At 42.4% G+C, this 13,661-nt stretch overlaps 1 protein-coding gene across 8 annotated transcripts in view; it reads right to left on the minus strand.

Annotated features, from left to right (window-relative positions):
• Nucleotides 1-13,661, minus strand: part of HECW2 (HECT, C2 and WW domain containing E3 ubiquitin protein ligase 2) — a 390,676-nt gene that overhangs the window by 112,973 nt on the left and 264,042 nt on the right. For all 8 annotated transcript variants that reach the window (XM_017946735.3, XM_017946736.3, XM_021923821.2 and 5 more), the window contains 5 exons: nucleotides 11,623-11,792; nucleotides 9,153-9,295; nucleotides 7,022-7,122; nucleotides 5,233-6,585; nucleotides 3,961-4,056 (listed from right to left, as the gene is read on the minus strand). In XM_017946735.3, the coding sequence (XP_017802224.1) occupies nucleotides 3,961-4,056; nucleotides 5,233-6,585; nucleotides 7,022-7,122; nucleotides 9,153-9,295; nucleotides 11,623-11,792 (1,863 nt within the window). The remainder of the gene's footprint in view (nucleotides 1-3,960; nucleotides 4,057-5,232; nucleotides 6,586-7,021; nucleotides 7,123-9,152; nucleotides 9,296-11,622; nucleotides 11,793-13,661) is intronic.

Genomic DNA, 13,661 nt, shown 5'->3' on the forward strand with positions numbered 1-13,661 from the left:
TCTAGCTGCCAGGACCATCAGTAACATCAGAATGAGAAGATACAGCAAATTCTTAAGGCATTCTGTGCATAACTGAGTCCAAGCTACTTCCCTGGGAGGCTCTCAACAGTGTCATGCTGCCTCCAAGGCCTGGAACTTTCTTGTTTTTTACGAATCATTAGAATATCTCTCAACTAGAGCTGGTGTTACACAAGCCACAAGGCCACAGTGCACTCTGTGTGGCCTAAGGCAAGAGTAAGATTTTGAGAACCAATTGGTAGATCATCGTCACTGCTGATCAGTCTTAGTACTAAGTCCAAGATCTGTTTCCCTTCTTGAGATGGGAGAAATAAGAATGGAAAAAGAAGAAAGCAAACAAGTAAATCCCTGAAAATACGATGAAAAGGAGCTAAAATAACAAGAACAACAATAATAATGATAAAGAAAAAGAAAAAAAGAATCAAGCCCAGGCACAGTGGCTCTCACCTATACTCCCAGCACTTTGGGAGGCCAAGGTGGGAGGACAGCTTGAGGCCAGGAGTTCAAGGCCAGCCCTGGCAACACAGTGAGACTCCTCTACAAAACATAACAACATAAAAAAACCAGCCAGGCATGATTATGCTCGCCTATAGTCCCAGCTACTCAGGAGGCCCAGGCAGGAGCTTCACTTGAGCCCATGAGTTTGAGGCCGCAGTGCACCATGATCATGCCACTGTGCTCTAGCCTGGGTGACAGAGCAAAAAAAAAGAATCAAGAATGGCGGCCACCAAAGCTCAAACTATACTGCTTCAGTAGCTTGTCCCTAGGGTAGAAAGAAAGTGACCTGCACAGAGAGGAAAGGTGCTGCTGGGTCTAATACAGATGCTGAATACAACACATCTATCTGGACTACAACATGTTGGCTCAAACCACTGCAGCCACTTCCCTACTAGGTGAGGGGCCTCCTTGAGGAGGGCCTCTTTGCATAACTCTATCCCAGAGGAAGAGAAAGCTGAGCACTTTTTGAGTCTTCTGGTGGGTCTGACCTCAAAGCACTGCAATATATTGAAGTTTCAGAGAAACCCCCAAACCCTCTGATGTGAGGCATTAGTGGTGCCCAATAAATAACATATCACCATGTAAGCCACCCTCTGCCTCAAACCAGACCTTCAGGATTTACATTCATCTACCCACACAATAGGCCCTTCCCTTCCAATCTCAGATCAGAATACCTGTTAGAGGAGAGGGAATATCTGAGACTCTGTCTCAACTTTTACTTGCATGAAATCTTAAACAAATTACTTAATTGATCTGGGCTTCAGTTTCTGCAACTATAAAATAAAAGAATCAGATTAGCTGACTTCTATGCAACAACCTATAAATTACAGACAAGACCTGCTTCACCTACCTCGCAAAATTATTGAAAAAACAAAAAATAAAGGAAAGCATGCAAAAGCATGCTTTGTAAAGTGTAAATCACCACAAAAATGAACTTATAATAACTGACAGTGTTAAAAATCACAACTGTTAGCCTTAAAATTCAGCCAGGTCATTTAAGAGATGGGCCTGTCTGCACGATCCAGCCGACACCCCTAGCTGAGCCTCAGAAGCCACAAGACACCACAAAGTGTAGATGCCACAGCTGTAAGTCAGATGTATGGCCAGAGGTAGTAGCAGAGTTGTCCAGTTAGAAAAGGAGGGCAGGGACCTAGCTGAGGTGAGGACAGACAAGAAGCAAGGGCAGCCAAGCGATTACCACTGTCACAAGGACGAGACACACATGGGAATGGTTGACAGAGCTGAACAGCAGTCAGGTATGTTCAGACCACAATCCACAACCTAGCCATGAGAAGACACATCCCCAAATGTGCAAGTTGCTTGGTCCTATAACACGAGTGTATGAGTGTGTGTGTGTGTGTGTGTATAACTAATATTTTTAGAGGGAGGCATCTTTACTTCTGAGTTTTTAAAATATAAAAACTCTGTTTATATTTTACAAAAAAAATGTTATTTATCAAGCATTAAATAAATTAGCACAGAGAAGTGTTTCTTAGAGGGCACACTGTCGAATTTTGGGTGGGACACTTCTTAGTTGTATCCGACTGTCTCACCATTGCAGGATGCTTGATACACTGGCCTCTACCCACTAAATGCCAGTAGCACCCTTCAACCACTGTTACACTGAAAGGCTACCCACCCCGCCTCAACTCTAAACATCGCCTAGTGGGTGGCACCCCCTGCCACCACTGAAAACCTCTGAATAAAAGGGAATACTTCTTAAGAATTTTCCTCTTGTTTGTCAGTCACTGATTAAATATGATGAGTCACTAAGTTGCCTTTACTTTTGCAAATACATCAACTCATTAAAAGAAACTGCCAATTGTAAAAAAAAAAAAAATTTCCCAAGATGTATCTACAGGTGTAATGCAAACACCAGTATTTAAACAATACATAGAGATATCAGAAACAGTGGTCATAATTTCAGCAGGAAAGTATCTGTCTTTATTAAATACAATCAGGAGACCAAACTTACATAGCAAAAATTACAGCAATTGGATGTGGCTAGGAAGACGTGATTTATCAATGCACTTCTGCAATGCTACTGTCCAACACTCTGAAACTCTAAATGACTATTAATCTGTATATACATAAAAATAAAGCTCTCCCAGAACTCTCTCCTAGTGTTCCAAATTTGTTTTGCTCCAATTATACCTAAATATCTTCCAGGAACATTTTACTTTTTTGACTCATCTTTTCTCTAAGGGTTTACCAAATGTGTTATCAATAAGGAAGTTTTCTGTGGCCCTCTCGGGTCCCTGGGCCCCTCTACCTGCCTAAGATGACATAAGGTTAATTAATCTCTCAGTCCATTTTATTTTAAACTGCTTAAAATATGTTTCCTATGAGTCACAGCCCTTAGTTATCCAACTAAACAAACAAGGGAAAGATCTGTGCCCAAAATAATTTCAAAAAGATTAAGGCGATATTTGGATAAATTCTCCACAGTACCATTCAGCTCTTTTGTCGGTACTTGCCAGACTAACCACTCAGAATTGTAACCCTTTAAATTCGTCCCCTCTCTTCTTTATGTCCCACCATTTTTAAAACACAGAGGAACCCAGGCATCAGCCTCTTGTCATGATCACATATAAGATGGGTAAGTGGAGGGGGGGAGCAAGAAGGAAAGGGGTAAGGCAAAAGGGTGTACCTTACAGTGTTTTTTTTAAAAGCAATGTTTACCAGGCTTTATCAATATTCGTCAAAATGCATTGCTCTCATAGAGCTACATCTCTTTAAAGAACTGTCGAAATTTACATACGAGTTTACATTTCATCTGGATTATGATTGGCTGAGGGTATCACTCATACCTTTAACACAGGTTATGTAACTATATCCCAGCATCCCTAATCCTCCACCATCTCTCCTTTAAGTGCTACGTGTTTTCTGAAAGTGAAATAAATGAAATGTCTTTCAAATCCCCAGATAACTGTCATGTCCCAAATAAGTAGTAGACTAATTTCTGAAATTAACAATACTTCCCTGCATATCCCTAAGGAAAAATATCAGAACCTTGTGCTTAATGATTTTAAACGCTGTAAGTGAACAGAAAGGCAGTATATTACATAGAGTGAGGTTTTTCTAAGAGAGTGTACCAATTTGTCTATTAGCTGATAGAACATTCATGCTGTGGTTAGGCATAATTTTAAAAAATTCTGTTATGCACCCAATTTCCCAAAACATCTGGATCTACCTCCATTATTATAGTGTTTACCCCATGGGCAGCGCAGGGTTTACAGCTGCCCTTTCTTTCAGCAGAATGGTGCCAGAGAAGAGTCATTAGCCTAGCACGTCCCAGACTACACCTGCTATGCTAAGTGGCAGCCCCCAGATTCCTTCCGCTTGAAGACCACGTATCCATCTTTTAAGACTCATGGGAATGGATCTGCCTGTCACCTTTCACCCTTTGATTAAGGTGGGCCCTTTGAACTAACAGGTCCTCACTTGGTGGGAGAGCCTCGTCCACCCTCTGGTACCGGCTAACATCCTGGCGCACTGAAGGTAGTGATCGCAGTGGCTGGTGGCCGTTGGCTTGAGAACCTAGGATTAAAGGTAGAAAGTTACCAGGTATTGTTTTCTCTTTCAGTATCAAAACAGACTCTATATAAAAACCTAACATAAATTCCAAGGTTAGTTTCTTTTCTCTGTTTAGTCTCATTTCCCATATGAGGACCTAGAAACAAAAGAAGAGAATAGGAGGTGAATGCTTAGAAGCAGGCTTCCTGAAGAACTGTCCTCTGCATGTATCCCTCCCCTCCTGCGGCTTCACTTCCTCATCCCTCACCCACAATGGCCTCTGTCCTGGCCATGTGCTAATGTTTCAGGGTCACATGGTGGCTACGATATAATGAAGGAAACAAAATTAAAAAAAAAAAAAAAAAAAAGAGGAGGAAGAAAAGAAGGGATCATGTAGGTAGAAAAATAAATTACAGAATAAGAAAATCATTCCTATTTTTGAGTTATGCCAGCCAGACATATGAAATTGCTCTTTGATTTTTAATGCATCCTTATAGGGCATTTTAAAGTAATCATTCTAGAGAGCCACATTCACTGGGAGTAATACAAATTTCAGGTGTAAATTTGTATCCTTGGATACAAAAACAGCTTATTCTCCAAGTCAGAATGCATCACCTAACTTAGTAGACATTACTAAATTGTAGAAGACAAAAATATTACCTTTGATGCATAGCATATGTTAATCTTCCACTGTGAAATTTTAGAAAGGAGGAGTGATCTCATAACCTTTGCAGATTACACTAAGGCTGAAGCTGCCCGCCTGTGTGGTTGTGTATCTACAGACCCAGGTTCCAAAAGAGACCCATTATTTAAGTGTGAAGACTGCTGTTTAACAGGCCTGTTACTTCAGCAGCAGAAAAGCCATTTTTTAAAAGAGCACTGAACTTGAACTCAAGCCCATCTGGACGCAAATCATGCTGCCTTCTTCCTAGCTATGTGATGAAGTTCCTCGGTCTCCCCACTCTGAAACAGAAGGCCTAATCTAGAGGAAGGGTTTCAGCCGCCCACACATTTGTTACCTGTTTCCTTCTCTTCCTGGCCCTGTTTTCAATCGTGCCTCTCTTCCCCTGCTGAACCTCAAGGTGAGGAATTCAGGTAATATGCAACCTGCGGCCTTGTTTAGATTGAGGGGAAAACTACAGAACTTCTCTCTGCACAGCTACGCTCGAGCCAAAAGCCACAGTGGTGTCCATATCCTACCTCCAGTAGCGCCCTCCTCCTGGGCAGTTGCTCCTTCACAGGTGCCTTGGGCCTCCCCAGCACTGCCCTCTTCTTGGGGAGGGCTCTCGGCAGCAGCTGCAGCTCCCTCCAGGCTCCCCCTCCGCTGCCAGACCTCCCCCAGCTCCTCCTGGTCAGGTACAGTGGCCGATTCTGCCCCTGGCCCTTCCTCCTCCCCACTGGGCACCTGTACCACAGGTAAAGAACCAGCAGTGCACACGGAATCCTGCGACCCTTCGGCAGGGCCGCTGCTGGTGGGCTCTGCTGCACAGGCTCCGTCTTCCTCCTCCTGAGAAGAGAAGGCTGGGGTTTCAGGAAACCTTGCACTCTCAAGAGAGGAGCACCGCGTCTCCACAGAGGACAGCTGCGTGGTCACACTCTCATTGCAGGAGCTATCAGCGCATTCCAGGTCACTCTCTCCCTCGGGCCTGGTGCTGGCTTCGCTCACACTCTCTGTCCTGGCAGGATCACTGGGTTCTGTTTCAGAGGACACCTGGGAAGGCTCGGAGCCCTGATCGAGAGACTCGGTCTCACTGACGGCTCTTCGGCTTCCTCCTGAAGCATCAGAAGTCCCCGTGTCTGCCCCACTTGTGGGCTGATCTACCTCTTGAGAGCCACACAATTCAGCACTGGCCTGGTCAGCACTGGGTTGAGACTCTGGGCCGCCTTCACCTTCCTCTGGGGCTGGGCCTGCAGGTAAGGAGCTTTCTGCAAGCTCTGGAAGATTTTCTGGCTTATCCTCCAAGGAAGTGGCTTCGTGTGTGGAGGCGTCCTCATTCTCAACAGGGTTGTCCTCCAGCTTTGTCTGAGATGTCAGGCTTCCATCATCAGCTCTGGATGCCCTGCTAAACATGATCAGGCCTCCCTCCTCCTCCAAGGAAGATGGGTAACCCAGGTCTTGCTGGAACTCGTGATCTTCTTCATCTGAGTCAATATGAAGCATGGCATTGAGTCTTGTGTCGGTGGGAAAACTACTCCTCAGTTTCGGAGAGGCGCCCATGGACCTCTCAGAGCAGGTCGCTGTCCCTGGCCTGGAGTGGCCGTTGTGTTCGATAGCATCTAAGTAATCATTGAGTGAATCCTGACGTCCTCTGGGAGGTGAGGTCCTTGAAGAAGTGGAGGTTAATTCCTCGGTGTCTATTTCCAGTGTGGAGCTAGTCCTGAATGAATGTTTGGGGGCCCCATCGGCAGCGCTGTCCTCAGAAACTGGCCCGTTAGAGCACAACTGGCTGTCGTGATGGCTCCCTGGCATGTCCTCGTCATCGGAAGGGCTACCTAAGTCTCCATTCACAGAATTGACTCCAAGTATTGTGCCAACAGCTTCTGGAGAGGCATCTGAATGAGAAAACAGCATTTCTAAAAATTAACTAGAAATAACAAATGAACATTTTCTGACCTACTTGCTTTGCCACCATTAAGTTCAAAGAAATCAGTCATTCCACTGAGGGCTTTCTACTGACTTGCTGAGATTCACCACTCACTACTAAACGAGGAGACTGCTAGTCGGTTTGGCACAGGAGCTAAATATGTTAGTATGGCTGAAAACTCTACAGCCCAGTTTCAAGATGTAGGCATCAATCTAAGAGACATTTTTGGGCAAACAGGCTTTCGTACTTGCTCAGAAAATTTCAGCAGGTAATTGTTTGACAGTTATTTTACTTTCAAAACAGAACATGAATTCAATTCTGTTCAGAAGCAAACTGACAATTGAGTTAGGTTTAACAAGTTTTTCCTATAGCAATGTATTCATACAGATATACTGATATCTCACCTTCATGAACAGAAGATGTAACCTCCACTTTAAACTGGAGGTACCCACTCACGTGGTCAGCTGGAAGCCTTCTGCCAAGGTTGTAGCTGAGCATCTGATCACTGTAAGAAGAGAAATGCTGCTTTCATCCTGACTACACTGGAGTCAGCCTTCGCCTTCTTTCCACAGGCCACCCCCCCAAATCCCTCCTATCTCTCTTGAAACTTTCAGACTCACAAGAACATTAAAGGCTCCAAGCACATTATAGTCCAATGTAATATTATTCATTCACACAAATGGAACACTTATAAACCCCGGGATAAAAGGAAATGTTGTCCTAAGAAAAATTATTATTAAGAGCATAAGGTATCACACGCTATGTGAATATTTTTAAGGACACTGATTCACTCTCTCACTTTTAAGGGGTGACCAGGGAAAGGACATTTTGAAGGTCATAAAGGAGTTGTGAAAGGCCTCAAGTTTTAGGGGTTTTTTGACTCGGGCGTAAAAGGGGAGAGGGCCTGTTTCCTCAGCATTTAGCACAACAGGAAGCTGGTTCTAAAAGGACACTTGCAGCTAAGGATTATCACCCAACACAGCACGTAGGGCACTGTGTGATACCCTGAAGAACAGGAGCTGGGAGTTAGGGGAAAGAAGTACAAGAACACAAGAAGGAAAGGGCCCTTCATACCCAAGACAGCAGCCCTGGCTGTGTGATGGGGAGAGGGCCACTAAGCTCTCCTTCCTCGCCTGTAGAGTAAGAAGGCTGGAGCTGCTGGCCCTCCCTGCTGGGGAGCCTGGCCTATCACTGATTCTCAGGGTGCCTTGTAAGCAGTGCTGATGGGATGGTTGGCAAAGTCAGATGTGCCACTATGGTGGGGTCATATCCCAGATCTGGAAGCAGGTTCAGTTTTTGCCTTGCCTGGGCCCCGGGCTCGAGGCCGCCTGCCTCCTCAAGAATGGAGCTGTCCATCTGTTTCAAGTGTGACTCTTTATCAAGTCAAATGCAGTCATTTCATTTTCTTGCACACAAGCAACAATCTTATTCTGAATTAAATGACTTATTCTTTTTTTTTTTTTTGAGACAGAGTCTTGCTCTGTTGCCGAGGTTGTCCAGGCTGGAGTATAGTGGTGCAATGTTGGCTCACTGCAACCTCCGCCTCTGGGGTCAAGCAATTCTCCCAGTTTCAGCCTCCCGAGTAGCTGGGATTACAGGCGCCTACCACCATACCCAGCTAATTTTTTTGTATTTTTGTAGAGATGGGGTTTCGCCATTTTGGCCAGACTGGTCTTGAACTCCTGACCTCAGGTGATCTGCCCACCTCGGCTGACCAAAGTGCTGGGATTACAGGCATGAGCCGCCGTGCCTGCCAACCTATTCTTAATTAAGGAAAATCATCAAAAGGATAGTGCCAAATCACTCCACCTCTGCCCTCTAATGGCTATTTCAGAAGGAAGACACCATGTTTCTTCTATCTACCGTTTGCTCCACTGTACAGTTTACAGCCTCTAGTCAGTGATGCATTATTAATTTGCATAACTTGTTTTTGGTCTTCTCTATCTCCTCAGTATGACTTACTACTTTACTCACAACTTACAAAAAGCTCACGAAAAGAAAAGACATTAATTACACATTAACTAAATTTTAAGAGTATGTCAATGAATAAATTTTAATTGCTTGAATGAATGTATATGTCTATGAGTTTTATCATAACACTTCCTCAAGTCTAGGTCTTGTTTTAAATGGCTCCAAAACAAGATTGTTTCTGTTTTTCAAGAGTAACGAGTTCTCTGGATGGAATTAATCAGGATAAGATAGGCATCAACCTGACCTTAGAATTCTGCCCTAGGGAGAAAGTTTTATAAAAAACTCCAATATACGGAGAAACAATCAAACACTATGAGATTTGACACTGAAATGTTAATGGTGGGTACCTCTTGGAAAAGATAAAGATGCAAAAAAATGTATATAATTAAAATAAACTACTTTTTGTCAAGTATATTTTAGTAAGTGTAAGGACATTTTTATTTTTAAAAGAATTGTGTTACTACTTCTTACCAGTCTGAAAAGTCCTAGGAGTACCAAGTTTCATTTCATTTTTTCCTATACGAACTAATCTCAACAAGATCCCCAAAGGTAAGGGCTGATTACCCGATAGCCTGTCGCTCCAGCAGCCTCTGGACTGGAATAGTTAGTTTCCCCAGAAAACGCTTGATGATGGGACGGCTCTTGGCAAATTTGTCTTTAATTTCAATTTCTAAGACATCAGTAAGAAGTGCAAAAAAGGAATATTTCTGAAAACACAAACAGATAACATGCTGGTTTAAAAGAAAGACAAATATGATACTGTATCATTTTATTTGTATAGGAAATGGTATCTCTTAAATTCTAACAACATAGAGTTCCACATAGCTAGAAATAGCTGCAGCTACTGTCAATCCTTTATTCACTCAGAAGCAGAAGCATTCACCATGACTAAAAAGCAGCAGTCAAAGATCTGTATGACAAAAGAAGCCCTCTCAGTCAATCATGCAGCCCTTCCTAGTTTCACAGTTTTAGGAGATGTTATCAAATATTAAGTTATGCACAATGCAATTTTAGTACTCTCTACATTTATTGTATCTCAATTCTTTGATATTTAATATCTTGTTATAGAATGGTTTAGAATTAACTAGTATATTTGATTGACAATTTGAATTCCTAATCTCATGAAATTCTGAAGTTGCAAAACATAGTTTAAAATACTCCTCCACTTAGTGGTTAAAATAGGAACATCTGCAGAATACTGTGGTTTCCCTGATAAATGTTAAAACAATGTTCAAATGGAATTTTTCCTTAAGTTTAAAAGGCACACAGGGTTATTTCTTTCTTCTGGGACAGAAAAATAAAAGTATGAAGTTAAGATAGGTTTTGTTATTTTCATTTTAAGAATGCCACTGGGGAAATTTGGATTGGACATTAATAAGATATAAAATAAATATGAAGAGCTTTACTCACTTACAGAGACTTTTACATATATTATCTTCACTTTATCTTTACAATGATATAATTTTCTTTTTAAAGATGGGAATCTCAGTATAAGTAAAGGATGGTGCCAGGAATCTAACCTAAATTATTTCACTGCTTCCCTGAGAGTATCCATCAACTACAGTGATGTGAACAGTGTTAGCCAACTTTTCACTTAGGTGCCTCTAGGTTTATCTAGTCGTAACAATTAAGGTTTTCCAAAGGACCATGCAATTTGGCAGTCTGCTTAATGGAAAAAAGTACTTGTTTAGAATAAAAAAGCCGAGTTTAAGCCCCACTTCTGTCTCTGAATACCTAGTCCCATAAACACCTTAAGCTTCAATTTCTTAATCACCAAAATTAAGACATAATAATCTCATCCTTTGTGCCTCCCTTTCAGGCTTGCACTGGTGACATGGTCAAAAATTTTGCAAATTTAAAATGTTAGGAAAATAGTTACTGCTTGTTTCATCATCATATCTATTATGTGCCTTCTGGAATCATATTGAGATATATTTTTATTTCTTCTAGGCTTTGAAATGCATTAGACTAAGTGGTATGCCCTTAATAGTTTTTTACCATGATAGATCATTAGTAGTTTCTTAAACCACGCATAAGAATACAAGCCATATTCAATATCCAAAACCATAGGAACCGCCCAGGAGAAATACCTTGCTGTGTTGGCAAGTCTCAAACAACCATATCTTTTCTCCAATTGGTTTTAGATCCCCTGAATACCTCTCTCCAATTAAATATTTCTATAACATTGTTAGAACATATTGTTGTCGTTAAATATTGAGGGTATGATCTAATTAACTGCGTAACTCCTATGCCAGCCCAGAAACATTCTCACACTAGTTATGTAAAACATACCTCAGATCTCTGAGAAATGGAGGGACAGCTCAAGCTTTGCTCACTAGATAAGAAGTGTCTGTTTGTTCATTCTCTGACTTTCCATAGTTCAAATGAGAAAACCCTTTGCTTGATTTCACTGATATGGTGCACTAAGATGACTGGTAGCATACTGTAGCTGTGAGGAAGTCTAAAATACCATCAACACAATCTGGCTTCACGCAGGATGATGACTCCTTGAATGGCTCATCTAATTAACGAAAATCTAGAAATTCATAAAACATTTGCCAAAGCCCGTAGAGAGAGAAATTCCTTTAATTTGTACTAAATGTATGCTACAACAAAATATCAAAATTTTAAAGAAAAACACGACCAGTATTGCTGATTTTTCCTCTTGCCTCAGGTCCCACTAGGACTCTACAAGGCAATGTTACTGATCCTATCCTTACTTCAAATTTTCATATTTTATTCATGAACTTTTTGCATTAATTGTGAGTTTTAAAAAACTGCATTAGGATCTTTATTTTAACAACTGAATTTTTCGGAGGGTCCTTAAATTGCTCCCCTGAAGTGACAGCTTCATTTGTCTTACCTTAGACCCGGGTCTGGAGAGGTAGGAATAGCTCATTCTCATTGTATCCCGTTCCCGAGAGAACCCCTAGTCACTTCATCAACAACCTGAGGATGCAAAAGTCCCGAGGAAAGAGACAGACTGGGCTGACTTCCTCACTGACAAGTAGGAGACCCCTAGGGATCATCTTACCTCTCGGTGCCAAATTGGATTGGTGGTGTTACTGATGATAGTGGACCGTCTCTCCTGCCCATGGTGGGCACAGGTGGGGAAACTGCTCTTCTTTCCTGGCTGAATTGACATCTTAAGATAAGGGTCAGGATTGAAGAACATCCCTTTCTTTAGCCCAACTGCCCTAAGATCTTTAAAGAAAGAGGGAGAAGGAGGGAGGGACAAAGAGAAAGCAGGAGGGAGGGAGGAAAGAAAGGAGGAAGGGAGAGAACAAGGGATAGAAGAAGGAAGGATCCATATGTCCTGATTAGAACAAGCAGCTCAAAGACAATTTGTTCTTAAATAAACACACAGGAAGCTCTAAACAGAAATGACTCAGTAACACAATAGCAGTATTCACACTATGATTGCTTAGATAGGTGAAGTCAAATGGGTTATGGCAGTAATTTCAGCAGAGGGATCACCTAACAGGCCGCATAAGTGAAGCCAAACCTTTAGCACCACCTCACATCCCTAAACTGACTTTTCAGTTTTTCAGCTCCCTTTTGATTCCAACATGTGCACCTTCACCACCTTTTTCCTAGGGCAATGTAATTCGACAACCAGAATCTCAGACAATGTCATTTTTTTTTTTTTTTTTTTTGAGACGGAGTCTCGCTCTGTTGCCCACGCTGGAGTGCAGTGGCACGATCTCTGCTCACTGCAAGCTCCGCCCGCTGGGTTCATGCCATTTTCCTGCCTCAGCCTCCAGAGTAGCTGGGACTACAGGTGCCCGCCACCACACCTGGCTAATTTTTTTGTATTTTTAGTAGAGATGGGGTTTCACAGTGTTTGCCAGGATGGTCTCGATCTCCTGACCTCGTGATCCACCCACCTCGGCCTCCCCAGACAAAGCCTTGAGAGAAATACTTAGTAAGCAGTTCACTGAAAAACATGTTCCTTCATGAGAGAAAAATGAATCTTCTACATATACATAGAACTAAGTTTAATGGGAGATGAAACATCAGAGCATATATCCATTTGTACCACATTTAAAATGTCATATATATTCCATAAATACGATGAATGTTAGGGGAAATGTTTTTTGAAATGTAAGTGCTACCTGCTATTTTAAATAGCCAGTAAAGTAACTTAAACATTTGGAGAATGTCCTATAACTCACCTTAGATTCACAAATTGCTGTTTCATACTATATGCTGCTAAAAGTCCTAGCCAAAGTCCATTTAGTGAGGAGACTGTATGTTTTTCCATGGTCAGGCTAAGAGACACAAACATGTCAGGAAATAAAGCTGGCTCCACTGAGTCTTCAACATTTCTGAGAATATTGGTTTGAATAAGATACGCCTGGGAGCTAAGTCATCTTAGAAAATGCTGGAAGATTAATCTAGGGAAGTTCTGAACACGGGTTCAGAGAGAAATTTTGCATATGGCCCCTGAACCTCCACAGACCTTTGGATTACCCAGATCAGCTGGCAAACAGACCCTGGATAGTGACCCTAAATTACAGGAGGTCACCAGGGTCATCCCACACAAGCCCACTCCTGAAACACAAGGTCTTTCTTAGAAAAACAGAATTGGCCTGAAATTGCCCATAGAACCATATTCTTGAATGAGTGCTCCCAGGAGGTGGCTCACCAGTGGCCCACAAGAACTCATGGCCCAGGCACATGTGCTGAAAACACTCCAGAAGTGTCTAATGACACAGACCCGGCAGTAGAGGGGAAAGTTTTATATATATAAAAATTAAACCAAGAGCATTTTTTTTTTTTTTTTTGAGACAGAATCTTGTTCTGTCACCAGGCTGGAGTGCAGTGGTGTGATCTTGGCTCACTGCAACCTGTGCCTCCCGGGTTCAGGTGATTCTCGTACCTCAGCCTCCCAAGTAGCTGGGATTACAGGCACGCACCACCACACCCAGTGAATTTTTTGTATTTTTAGTAGAGACGGGGTTTCACCATGTTGGCCAGGATGGTCTTGATCTCCTGACCTCATGACCTGCCCGCCTCGGCCTCCCAAAGTGCTGGGATTACAGGCGTGAGTCACTGTGCGTTGAGAACACT

The sequence above is a fragment of the Papio anubis genome, chromosome 10 (genome assembly GCF_008728515.1).
Source record: "Papio anubis isolate 15944 chromosome 10, Panubis1.0, whole genome shotgun sequence".
NCBI classification, from domain to species: Eukaryota; Metazoa; Chordata; class Mammalia; order Primates; family Cercopithecidae; genus Papio; species Papio anubis.